Genomic DNA, 12,062 nt, shown 5'->3' with positions numbered 1-12,062 from the left:
ATTTCTGATTGGCTGCAAAAAATAATCGGCGGTCTTTTATAACCCGGAACGTGGTTGGCTACAGAAGTCGTTGTCGCCAGACAAGGAAAATGTGAGGATAAGCCTAAGAACGAACCGGTACTACCGTACTATGCTTTTGCACGCAGAATATGAATTCCGTCTGCGGGAAGGACGGGAAAACATATCCAAACAGTTGCGAAGCCAACTGCAAAAGTAAAGATGATTGTGATACAAATTGTACATATTAATTCTTTAATTTGTAGCAAAAAAAGAAGTCTTTTATAAACCTTGATGTGTTTCGGTTATAGAAGTAACTGTTGCCAAACAAGGAAAATGCTAGAATGAGATTGGGAACGTAAAATGACAGTTGATACGGATCTTCTGATTCTCCCTGTCGATGGAGGCAATTTGTCATTTCCGCTGTGATTTCGCTACGACAGAAGTCACAGAACTGCTGATGTCAGATCAGGGTTGCTGTTACTTACCATTAGTTATTACCGAAAAAAAAGTGCAAACCGCAAATTTCGTTTGTTACATACAGATTAGTTAGTTTATGCATAACAATTTCAAGTACACGCTACAATTTCGAAAACGTTGGAACATAGTAAGCGGAATGAAATGCAAATAAACTGCAAATTTGTATAACTCTACTAAAATTTTATAACTGTAGTTTGGAATAAAACGTCCGTGTTAAACTACAGTAAATACTTCTTATACCAGTTTGCACTTTACAGTGTACAGCATTTCGCTGTATGTAAACCATACACTAGAGAATTATTGTAAAGGTTTAATTATTTAAGTACTTTTGTTTTTCACTGCTTGTTTAACGTCTTTCAGCAGCCGTCTGCTAGAAGTCTAGAACACAGGATCGTAAAGCTAAGAACGAATCCACGTTATAAGCTATTAAAAATATAACGCAAAACGAAGCAAGAATATTTCCACGCATCGAACTGATGTCCCATTGTCCACATTACTATAACGTACTCTGTACGTACAACGTTACTATAACGTACTCTGTACGCCATGTGTGCAGTGTTGTATTATGTATACACTGCAATATGTTTTGTCTGCAAAATCTACAACAATGAAGCAAAATGTTGCTGCAATTAACGATAAAAACAAGATATCGGCAATCAACGGCTGTGCTGTAGGAACGAAAAAACTTGGTCTGAATCCGCCGCCAGCGCAAACGGTGCATTTCCTCGTTTATATTGCTCACTGATTATTATTTTAATAATTATTGGTGCGTTTGTACGGAGGCACGGTGTTTTAAAAAACCAACTCGTGTCATGCCGGCTGTCATTAAATCATCCGTCAGTCCGAAATTTCGTCAATATAAGCCAGTTCGCTTCCGGTCTCGTGGGTCAACTTTTCTGCTGATATGTGTTCACTGTTCATGCTTGCAGATGAACGCTGTTTAATGTAGATCATTCACAACTTCAACCAAATTCCCTGGATACGTTAACGTCCAACTTCATCCCGGTAGTGTTACAGGAATACTCTCTTACAAGTATTTCATCAGTTCGCTGGATAAACTCTTTGAGTACAATTGCGCACGATAGCACAAAGGTGAATGTCTGGAAACAAAACTGCGTTAGGCAAACTGTAAACACAGTTCATGAACAATTTTCCTTTCACGTACACCGGCCAGAAAATTCCGGGTCACGTGGAACATGTCGGCTCCCGAGAAAATAACTGGATGATCTCGAACGAGGTTGAGAAATCGCGAGAGCAGTGCTTGTAAAACTTTCTGTGAAAAAGGAAAACTGTATATGTTTTTCCGCCCTTCAGGGTGATTGAAAGCACTGCTAGATCACCAATTTAAATCATTCATTAACTAATACATAGCACCCTGGAACAAGCTGTAGCCTGCAGGTGCATGAGCACTACCGTAAAAGCGTACAACAAAACAGAATCAAAATTACCCTACCAACTCAACGGCTGAAACCGCTTTTTTAAATGCACCTCCGCATACAGCGATAATAATTATTTATTCGCCCTCTCATGATGGGAATTGCACTACTTCACTAACGACAGGTATAGTCAATTTATTTATTTTATTTTTTTATTTATAGGTCCTTCCCACGCGAACTGAAACAGACTCTTCACCTGGTTGTATTTTTGTCAGCGCTGCTCGTTCCTATACATATTAAGAATTTATTTTGTATTTCATTATGATAACTGTTCTTATTATTGTGAAAAGCGATTTATAGTATCTCTATAAGTTCTACCTTGAATCGGTTTAGAAGTTGCACTTCCGGCAGAGCATCGCCGCTCTCCACCATTGTGTGCAGCTGTAGATTAATCTCCAATCCCTGTAATTAATTTAAGGATGCAAATACTTCGAGCTATTATTTTACGTAAGCAGAATTAAATGCTATCGTAATTTATAAATGTTTGAGAATCAACAATCAATGATCGCGTAGCTTATTTAGCCATTTCAGCTGCTACCCGAAAGAAACTACGCGAAGCCCGTCCGGAGTTAGAGCACTGCTCTATAATTACGATTACAAGAAACATTCTCGGCTTCGCCTCCGCGTTTCTTGTGGTCAACGGCCACTTTTATTTAGTTCTCAATGAATATTTATTGAAATAACATATTTCGGTCGAAGCATAATCGGTACATCGCATTAGCGCAAAAAACGGATTTTATATGAAAACACGGATTTGATTTTATACGAGTATGATTTTTTTTAATCAGTTCATGATTCTCTCAAATCACCATAAATTCTCACAACTGAATTCATGATTCTGTGAACCTTAACCTGATCAATCTGGGTAGTGGAAGCTCAGTCACTGGTTCAAGTGACGAATCTGTGCAATGGTCAGAAGTGCCTGCTTAGTCCCCCGTTAACCTAACGGTCTCCGTGAACTGGACAGTGCCGGCAGTTCCGTCACTCCTTCACTTGACGGGATCTGTGCACTTAACAGTATCGGTAGCTCGGTCACTCGCTCACCTAACGGGTCCCCTAGACTGGGCAATACCGGTAGCTCGGTCACCAGCTCACCTATCGGGTGCCGCATTTGGTGAAGGTAGTCAAAACTCTTCCGCTTTGGCGTTCCAAGCGGGAGAGGTTTTGAAAGAAATGAATACTACAGTATCTGGCCGGGTTTTCGACTACGGGCTTTCAGAATATAATATTGGTTTTGGTCTGTATTTTCTGGTTTGCCGGCTCTGGTGTATCCCATTCGTAGCTAAATAGATCTGAATTAGGATACTCTTTAAAATATATGGCGTGCACCAAGCCACCAGCCAACCAAAAGCATATTGCGTGTTTAAAGAGTGTGGCGTGTCGTGGCGTAGTATGTTGTTTGGCGTAACTCATGAATTTACATCGTTCGCTGTTCTTTATCGTGCTCTAACTCCGGACGGGCCACGTGGCGCAGAAAATCCATGATATTTTTCTATAGCGCATAATTTTGTTATCCATATGACTGATTTCCCCGTAAAAAATTTAAACAAATATTTACAATTTCAAGACTGTACTCTGTGCGTCTGTCATATTTACCATTTCGTATGTGCCAATCATTGGTATCAAAAATAAAATATACAAACTGAACACCACGATACCGAAACAGTTTGTCACATAGGCCGAAAAATACGTTTCGTCATTGGAAACCATCCCAGTTACAAATCCACACACCGTAAATAGATCCATTCCATATATGATAAAAACGACGGTCCCGTAGGCTCCGTTAATGCTATGACAGAACCTTACAATTTGAAAATATCTCGTTTTCAATGTCTTTAAATTCTCATAGACATGTTCACAAAGATCACTGCTTTTGGCCTTTCCGGTTTTTGATAAAAAATGGAGGTGAGTGCTTTCCTTCTCCAGACTGTCTCGAATGTCTTGAAGCGAATACTGAATAAGCGTAGTATGCAAAATTAAACCGATGTACATCTGCTGTGATAAAGCAAAAAGCAGTGTTGTCCACACTGTCCAAAGAATTACGTACTGCCATATTGGAAAACGCACTGGAAGCGGATCCAACGGCAGATCGTACTGGAAATTACGGCGCCGCGGATCTTGATCAAAGTAGTGCAGCCAGTCGCCGGTTTCAAATGCTCCAACCAGTACAAACGAACAAATTCCGAGTAAAATCGATGCAAATCGTAATCGGTGTAATTTGATTGTTAATTTACTTTGATTGGAAACATTTGTCAGAATGTCGGCTATGGACTGTTTCGAAGTAATCCAGAAACTGGAGTATTTATGGCAAATAAACAATACAGCCAGAGGACGTACGGCAATAAAGATATAAGGAACATGCGGTAGCACACGTAGAAGAATATTTTTGGAATTCGGTAACGTCAAAGCATATGCGCTGGATGAGCTAGTCAGTAATGCACTGAACGATCCACCTAGCAGAAAAACTCCAACGAGGACAAAATGAAGAGCCCTTCCAGTTTTTGTGCTGCTGTTCCACAGAAAGCCAAACAGTTTTAGGAAAAGTTCCTGGAAAGCGAAAATTTTGGACACGGCATTGTAAGTAGAGCCATTTGCAGACATGGCGATTAATTTTAGCTCGATGCTGTAGAGTTTGCAGTGACAAATCCTTGATCGCAACAATTATAACGCGATTTCATAATGTACATGCAGAACAAGAAATTTGCCTAAATAATACTGTTTGCGCAACAATTTTGTGACAACGAACAACGGGTTGTGCCGCCTGTACGCACATATTGGCTTCTACTTGACCTTTAATTAAAACTCTAGCGTTAAAAGATTAAATCCTAACACCAAAACTACTCTAGATATCACTGATATTCCGGCGTATAATGTACGCTTATATCTGCTTGACATGCCCGAGTATCATGGGAATTTGGAGAAACCATGTACATCGATCCATGTCAAACAAACGTTCGATTCGTTTCTGTTAATGTGAAGAACGCTGCCATAATGACGTAACATGCAATGCGAAGTTTGTATATTTGACAAAGTGACTGAGATAAAATTCAATTCATTATTGCTTAACAGCCATCTAAATTTAAATTTTAAGATTTATAGATTGATTTGGGACTGCAACGCTCAGTTTTAACTAAACTTCCGCCAGATCATCCCGAGCAGTGTATTTGCAGTTCGTATTGAAACATACATAGGACATCTGGCACAACAGGCGCTTCTCAGTGATATTCCGGGCGCGGGTTTTAATGACCCGCAAAAAATGCTGCAGTGCCCGGCTCCAAGCATTCCGGCGGAATCGGTCAGTAACGCATTTGAGCATCATATATACACCGGTGGATAACGCCTTGGACCCCGGTGAGCAATCCACACTCCACCCTATGCAGTGCACTATGCAGTGCATTTAGGGCGATTGGGTGGCAAGCTGCAACCGCGGCTCGAGCTGCAAGTGACAAGTATACGAAAACAATTTGCTTTAACGTTTGACTGAGTTTTACTTCGAATACTGGAAAACCAGCTAGCAGGTACATAGCTTTCAGTTCCTCCAAATTTTACTGTTGCTACTTCACAGAATACAAACAGTTTTAGATACACACAGCAGCTATACTTCGAATTTCGACAACGTACCGGTATACCTAGACTGCTTGCAGTTTGGAAGTTCATGTACGACCACCTGGAAATCAGTTTTCCACTGCCAAAAAACCAGACAGCGCAGCGGTCAACACCTCAGTTAGCTGGAATAGAAACGATATTGCTTTAAACAATAAAAATTTTTAAAAATTCGAAATTTTTAATTAGTATCTACCTTGTTGTTGTTCTGTTAATTGGCTATTGCCCGAATAAAAAACAATAAAGGTACACTTAACATACAAATGTACATGGATAGGCGTATTGTACACTCTCCATTTTGGCGCATCTACGTACTAGACTACTGCAGCATCTGCATATTATACTGTACGTATAATTTAAGAACAATTCGTATATATGTTCCGGTTTCATGCACGCAGATTTGATGGCGCGACAAGATTTTCGTCTTTTACTCTATCCAAAGGTTACCAGTAGACTAGTTAAAATATGGGAAAAGATGGGAGTTTTCGTTGTAGTTGATAAAAATCCTAGACTTTTTATCTCTTCACAGTATTTGTCGATGTTAGAGTTCTGAAGTCAATTAATATAAATTTCCACTGTTCTGTTGCTTTTCCATCGATTCTGTGGCTGCCAAACTGTTTTTTATTTCTTGTTTCACAATGATAGCACAAGCGGACAAATATCATTATGTTTTTGTTAAAGATAACTGTTTTGATCACGAAAATCCGGTATATCTATATACATAGTACACTTACACATGGAAAAAACCCGCATTCTCAGAAGCCTGTTAAGTGCTATGTGTAATTACGGTAATAGGACCAGATCATGATCTGATAATAACACTTTGCTAATGAAGTTCATATAAACACCAGATTTTTTTCGTGCCATACGCAGCACAGCACCTATGTGGAAACTTACGAAAAACCGTAGAAGTGCATAAACCGTTTTATCTTCTTCGCGTTTCGATAATTGTGGTATTTGACTGCAATTTTCCAGAGTACTTTGTACCGGCATCATGAAGTTCGTCGTTTTGGCGGTTGTCTTGTCGATCCTGTGCTTTGGTAAGTTGGGAAAACAATCTGATTTCTTTTACTTAATAGATGCGTAATCAACATGCATAAAATGTAGCGCTAAAGATGATATCCAAAGAAAATTAAAAACCAGACATTAAATTGTATTAGCATGCCACGGGAATAAGGAATTTCGTTCACATTTTAGGAACTCTGGAGGCAGCAAAGAGTGCAGAAGGCGGCGGTGGATGTATTTGCACAGCTGACTTCTCTCCAGTCTGTGGAAAAAACGGGAAAACCTACTCGAACGCATGCAAAGCCAAATGTGAAAGTAATTATGAAGTTTTGAGTAATCCTGCATCAGTATTATGCTTATATTGCTAAGTAAATCGCAGATCAAGAAGTTCGAGACTGCACAAAACAACCTTAACGTTTAGCGCGCTTTACTGTTTAGGTTGTACGTACAGGCTACAGCATTATGCCTCTCCCTTTTTACGAATTACAGTGCATAATGCTTACTTTAATAACGCGTAGTATACTAGGCAAGCCAGCCGTTTTGGATCGTTGAGCCGTGGTTTTTATTTTCAGAACAACCAGTTGCTCATACGGGATCATGTGACGGAAAATCGGGAGGAAAAACGGTCTAAATTTACCCGCAGTAGCAACTCTAAGAATGCCGGGGATGTTTGATTTCATCGTTTTGTTGTACTGTACTACTACAAATATTATAATTTCTGTACTCATATTTTGCTTTAGCATGCGTACATTAATGCCATGAAAGTATCTGTAATGTCTGTGTACTTACTGTATTTTCGACTGCATTACGCGTGTTTCATATTCGACAAATACAATGATACGAGTTTTACACTTTGTAATTAAAAAAACTTCCGTATTTTCCAGCACAAGATGATCTTGCTTTCTTTTGGTACGACCCGTGTCTGACATATTCCTATTTATCAGAAAATTGCTTACGCATAGTAAAAGATTTACAATATACAAAGAGCAATTCAGGCCCGTGCAGTAAATGATAAAAACATGAAAATCCAAGGAAACCCAGGCCAGTTCACACTTCACAGCTCAAATAAAATTCAGACAATCGAGCAGCACGCAGTGCCTCCATCACGCTTCTGTGGCTTGGATGCCTCCTTACCCTTTTTACGCTTGATATCCCGCTTAGGCGCGTTCCGTATCTCCTTCACGAGCGTGTAGAAGGCCTCAGCAACGCCCGCTCTCGTTTTAGCCGAAGTTTCAATAAAAGGGATCCCGTAACTGCGAGCTAAATCGCTGGCGTGCTGAGATTTCACATTCCTTGCCAATAAGTCGCGTTTATTCCCGACCAGTACCATGGGGATGGTATCCGAATGTTTCACGCTTTGGTTTAGGTTAGGTTTTAATTGCTTAATGTCTACAGATACAAGGAATCACTCCTTATCGAGATCTATAGACAGGTCAACATAATAAAATAAGAAGAACAACAATTTAAAACTCTTAAAAGAAAGAAATGAAACAATTCATCGATTTTATCAAAGGTCAAGGTTATTCGATGGCAGGTGGTCTTTAGCAGATGCGATCTCCTTCCATGAGACGTCTTCCAGAGCTGTTTGGAACGCTTGCAGTGAGCGATACGACGATTCCAGATTTTAGCGATTCTCCATGCGAAGGAGTCTTCGCTGGCTGGCACTTCCGCTCCACAAAAATTGGTCCTGGCGGCTTGAATCGGGAATGGGTGGCGCGACATCCGATCCGCATTCCGAGTGTTACCTGCAACAGTGTTAGCGGCAGTAACTGACTCATAACTAATGAAAAAGTTGTTACCGAAAGGTATCGTGCCGAATACGAGTTTATATGCAACACACAAAGAGGTTTTAATGCGACGCAATTCAACACCGTCCCAGTTTATCTCGCGAAGCCGGCCACAGTAATCTGTAAGTGCACTACCCATTCGCAATCTTTTCAGGAATTTCAGGGCACATTTATCCAGATCATTTCTATGAGTTTTAAAAAAGGGTTTAACAACGGGACTGCAATAATCGAAAAGGGGAAAGACTAATGCTTTATATAAACAAATAAGTGCTGCAGAATCATAATGGTTAAAAAGCGATAGAATGTAGCCTATGCGCTTCCGAATCTTGGTACTGTAGTGGCTCGCACATCTTGAACCACAGAGTCGGTGTACGGGAAAAATGTGTATCCGATATACACACTCTCTCCGGGCAAAATGCACGGCTACAAAATAATGCTCGATTTGATTTTAATGAACACTCCTTCTGGATCTGTCCAATAAATCAACCCTTTTCATTAAAATGTGCGAGCCGATACAGTACACAAATTACTCGTGTGTTCACTCCACCGTAGTTTTCGATCGACCAACAATCCTAAATATTGGCGATAGGCCGATTTTCAATCTCAACGTTGTTTAGAACGTATTTATGTACGTCATTCAAACTTCGCTTTATGGAAAAGCGCATGTGCACTGATTTTTTCGGGTTAAAGGTCAATCGTTTAGCAAGAGCCGAATTATATACGGCATCAATATCTTCCTGGAATTTCGTGTAGTCGTCACCCGTTATTAAAGGCCTGCATAAGAACACAATATTCAAAACATCATCAGCAAAAATAAAAATCCTGCTACCATTGAGCAGAACAAACACCAACCCGTTAATTTCGCAAATAAACAGTATTGGGCCTAATACTGAACCTTGTGGTACTCCGCTGGTAGTTATCCCGCTTTTGGAAAATGCACCATTCACGACTACAATCTGTTGCCTCCCGATCAAATAATTATCCAACAAACTAATAACGTCGGGGTCAATACCAAACAAACCGAGTGTTGTCAACAAGGAACGGTGATCTACCCGATCGAAAGCTTTAGTACAGTCTAACATTATCGCATCAACTTTAATTCCGGTATCAATAAAGTCTTTAACAAATTTCGAAAAAATCAAACACTGCAATTCCGTGTTACGTTTGGCACGGAATCCAAACTGGTTTTCACTTAACAAGCAGTTATTTTCCAGGAAGCATCGTAAATAGTTCGCAATGCACCTTTCAAAAATTTTTGAAATGGCATGCAAAATTGCAATGGGGCGGTAATTAGTAATCACCGTTTGGTCTACAGACGTTTTAGGAAGAGGCCTCACGTACGATGTTTTCCAGTGCGACGGAAATAGATTGTGTTCGCACGTAAAAAAAGCCATACGATAGACCGTACGATATACGATAGGCTCGTGCACGTCATCACGGCGTACCCTTATCGGATCGTTTGACGATAGGAATAACGGTAAGTCGTGATCCTATCGTTATGCTTTCGTGGGCGTAACGTTCGTCCTTGCGAAACTGCAGCCGCCTTAGCTGGCATATACTTCGATAAACCGTCCGCTCGATCTTGCGAATCCCAGAATTCTGATTGGTTGTTTATACATTCATGTACTTCGCTGTGTAAACAAAGACGAAATGGGATTTTTGTGAAAAACTCTAATGATTTCTTTCTAAACCAAAACTCTTGCTACATCCTGTGGATTTATTTGGCGCCCGAATGCGAAACGATTTGAATGTCGGATGTTTGAGACGGTTTTGTAGATTGGTTCTGACTATGAAGTTATCGCGATGGATGCAGATACAGGAGAAACTAATCAAGATATCCCTAATGTGCGCCCACTGAAGTGTCGGTTCAATGCAACCTCTGACCTGGCTCTCCTTGATTTGATCAAACACTACAATCCCTACGTTGCTGATAACAGGACCGCTGCCTGGAAAGACATCGTGCGATCGCTCAACGAGACCAAGGTAAAAATTAAGAGAAAATCAGTTGACTAAAATTGCATGCATTTAGATTTTAGCCGTGCAATGCTACGTGCAACTACAACTATCGTTTTACAGATTTTCCCAAAACCTCTCACAGACAGAGCCGTCAAGGAGCGGTTTGCAAATTTGGTAGCTTGGTTTAAAGCCAAGGATTTGCGGAATAAAAGCCGGAGTGGTAGTGAAGAGCAGTACGGGCGGATGGAGTCCCTTCTGACTGAAATGTGTGAAATTATTAAAGATTCCGAAGAAACAGAAGCGGAAAAAACGCCTTTTGCTGTGATAGCCCGAGAGAACTCGTCAAAGTCTCCCTGAGTTAGCCAAGGCTGGTTAAGGGCAGAGAGCAATCGGGACCAGTGACAGTCAACCAATCGCAGCGTATGATAAAATATTCGCGCCAGAGACCCATGAGATCTTCCGAAAATACTCCGAAGATCACACCATCGATTAGGATACGACATCCTTCGTAACAAAATACACAAGGCCTCTACACCAGTACTTCTATCTCGTTCTACAGTACGAACGAGATCCGGGATGCGCAAAGCCATCCGTAGGCGATCTATATCATCCTTCCGGACTCGAAACATCCTCCAACAATCCAAATCCGAGAAGCGGTCGAGATGAAAAGGTTTTTCGATCCAAGCCTCCTGCTTTTCACGGTAATACGCTTCATCCTGTCTTCTTTTAAGGAGTCTTAGTGCGGTAAATTGTCTTCTGTCTATTCGTCCTGATCTCAATAAATGGGCAATAATAAAGAAACGCATTTTCACTGAAAGAAATTTGAACTCAGATGTTAAAAATGCTGCTACGTCTAAGATCTTCCCAAAAAATTAAAAATGAAGAACGGTAATCGTGCGTGGTATATCGTACGGTCCCAAACAGTTGCGAACACACAACGTCTTCTCCGGTGCACTTCCGATACGGTCCGCACCGGACCGTATATGGTTTACCGTCTACTGTTGCTGTACGGCGAACACAATCTAATGTACTGCATCTGACGCAAGCATTAAAGTAATGCTTGCTTGCTTGCATTAAAGTAATGCTTGCGTCATATGCAGTACATTTCCGTCGCACTGGAAAACATCGTACGTGAGGCCTCTTCCTAAAACGTCTGTAGACCAAACGGTGATTACTAATTACCGCCGAATCTGCTCGCGGTACGCTGAGATGTCTTCGAATGATATGGGGTCGTTGAGGGCGAATACCAGCAGAAAGCCGTCGCCGGTCCGCATGTACTGTTCTACAAGCTCCGCACTTTTGCATTTCTCTTGGCCAGCCGTGTCCACGATATCCAGCAAGCAGGTTTCTCCATCAATCACCACTCGCTGGTGATACTCATCTCCTATGGTTGGATCGTATTCTTCCGCGAAATGGTTTTGAATTAGTTGTATAGTCACGGCAGTTTTGCCAACTTCTCCGGCACCGACGACAACGAGCTTATATTCCGTCATATTGTGCACTGGCGCGCTGATTAATAATCACAATGATTAATCCGTCTCGGCAGAATGGGATCGAAATGCTTTCCAGTCTACCGCCCATCCACCATAAATGTGATTTCTGAATGTCCAAAAGTTAAAAAAGAGACTATACAGATCCTGGTTGAGCTGGCGTAGATCAAGACATTTTAATGAATCAGAATACAAATTCATAACGAGTAATCGAGACGTCCAACAGTCCACCTCCAAAATGCAAATGGTGTGAAACAGCACGCTATCAGCAGGTACAAAATCAGGATATCCATTCATCGTAATTTAGC

General features: G+C 40.9%; 4 protein-coding genes across 4 annotated transcripts; 2 read left to right on the top strand and 2 right to left on the bottom strand.

The window, feature by feature from the left end:
* Positions 1 to 1,133: 1,133 nt before the first annotated feature.
* On the bottom strand, positions 1,134 to 5,229 carry LOC129588288 (uncharacterized). The gene is made up of 5 exons (XM_055482455.1): positions 5,101 to 5,229; positions 3,720 to 4,184; positions 2,232 to 2,315; positions 1,643 to 1,750; positions 1,134 to 1,577 (listed from the first exon to the last, which is right to left on the bottom strand). Exons 1-5 carry the CDS (start codon positions 5,227 to 5,229, stop codon positions 1,440 to 1,442), a joined length of 924 nt encoding a protein of 307 aa, XP_055338430.1. The 3' UTR covers positions 1,134 to 1,439.
* A 1,137-nt stretch (positions 5,230 to 6,366) lies between these two features.
* Positions 6,367 to 7,403, top strand: LOC129588398 (bdellin B-3-like). Its single transcript, XM_055482594.1, has 3 exons — positions 6,367 to 6,556; positions 6,714 to 6,836; positions 7,094 to 7,403. Exons 1-3 carry the CDS (start codon positions 6,511 to 6,513, stop codon positions 7,150 to 7,152), a joined length of 228 nt encoding a protein of 75 aa, XP_055338569.1. The 5' UTR covers positions 6,367 to 6,510; the 3' UTR covers positions 7,153 to 7,403.
* On the bottom strand, positions 7,144 to 11,845 carry LOC129588395 (ras-like protein). The gene is made up of 2 exons (XM_055482591.1): positions 11,447 to 11,845; positions 7,144 to 7,876 (listed from the first exon to the last, which is right to left on the bottom strand). The coding sequence occupies exons 1-2, from the start codon at positions 11,755 to 11,757 to the stop codon at positions 7,594 to 7,596; spliced, it is 594 nt and encodes a 197-aa protein (XP_055338566.1). The 5' UTR covers positions 11,758 to 11,845; the 3' UTR covers positions 7,144 to 7,593.
* On the top strand, positions 9,866 to 11,234 carry LOC129588397 (uncharacterized). Its single transcript, XM_055482593.1, has 2 exons — positions 9,866 to 10,291; positions 10,385 to 11,234. The coding sequence occupies exons 1-2, from the start codon at positions 10,112 to 10,114 to the stop codon at positions 10,619 to 10,621; spliced, it is 417 nt and encodes a 138-aa protein (XP_055338568.1). The 5' UTR covers positions 9,866 to 10,111; the 3' UTR covers positions 10,622 to 11,234.
* Positions 11,846 to 12,062: the final 217 nt, after the last annotated feature.

This window comes from Paramacrobiotus metropolitanus, unplaced genomic scaffold, assembly GCF_019649055.1.
Source record: "Paramacrobiotus metropolitanus isolate TYO unplaced genomic scaffold, Prichtersi_v1.0 Parri_scaffold0000029, whole genome shotgun sequence".
NCBI lineage: Eukaryota > Metazoa > Tardigrada > Eutardigrada > Parachela > Macrobiotidae > Paramacrobiotus > Paramacrobiotus metropolitanus.
The sequence above is the reverse complement of the archived record's forward strand: the minus strand, read 5'-3'. Positions and strand labels throughout refer to the sequence as shown.

Excerpts from the sequence above, each read along its gene's own strand:
- LOC129588288 (XM_055482455.1), bottom strand. The coding sequence starts at position 5,229 with ATGCTCAAATGCGTTACTGACCGATTCCGCCGGAATGCTTGGAGCCGG. Across the intron at positions 4,185-5,100 it reads TGTTGTGCCAGATGTCCTAT|TCCATAGCCGACATTCTGAC; the intron begins GTATGTTTCAAT and ends ACTTCGAAACAG. Across the intron at positions 2,316-3,719 it reads AAACGAGATATTTTCAAATT|GGATTGGAGATTAATCTACA; the intron begins GTAAGGTTCTGT and ends AATTAATTACAG.
- LOC129588398 (XM_055482594.1), top strand. The coding sequence starts at position 6,511 with ATGAAGTTCGTCGTTTTGGCGGTTGTCTTGTCGATCCTGTGCTTTG. Across the intron at positions 6,557-6,713 it reads CTTGTCGATCCTGTGCTTTG|GAACTCTGGAGGCAGCAAAG; the intron begins GTAAGTTGGGAA and ends TTCACATTTTAG. Across the intron at positions 6,837-7,093 it reads ATGCAAAGCCAAATGTGAAA|AACAACCAGTTGCTCATACG; the intron begins GTAATTATGAAG and ends TTTTATTTTCAG.
- LOC129588397 (XM_055482593.1), top strand. The coding sequence starts at position 10,112 with ATGGATGCAGATACAGGAGAAACTAATCAAGATATCCCTAATGTGCGC. Across the intron at positions 10,292-10,384 it reads GATCGCTCAACGAGACCAAG|ATTTTCCCAAAACCTCTCAC; the intron begins GTAAAAATTAAG and ends ATCGTTTTACAG.
- LOC129588395 (XM_055482591.1), bottom strand. The coding sequence starts at position 11,757 with ATGACGGAATATAAGCTCGTTGTCGTCGGTGCCGGAGAAGTTGGCAAA. Across the intron at positions 7,877-11,446 it reads TACCGCGAGCAGATTCGGCG|CGTGAAACATTCGGATACCA; the intron begins GTAATTAGTAAT and ends CCTAAACCAAAG.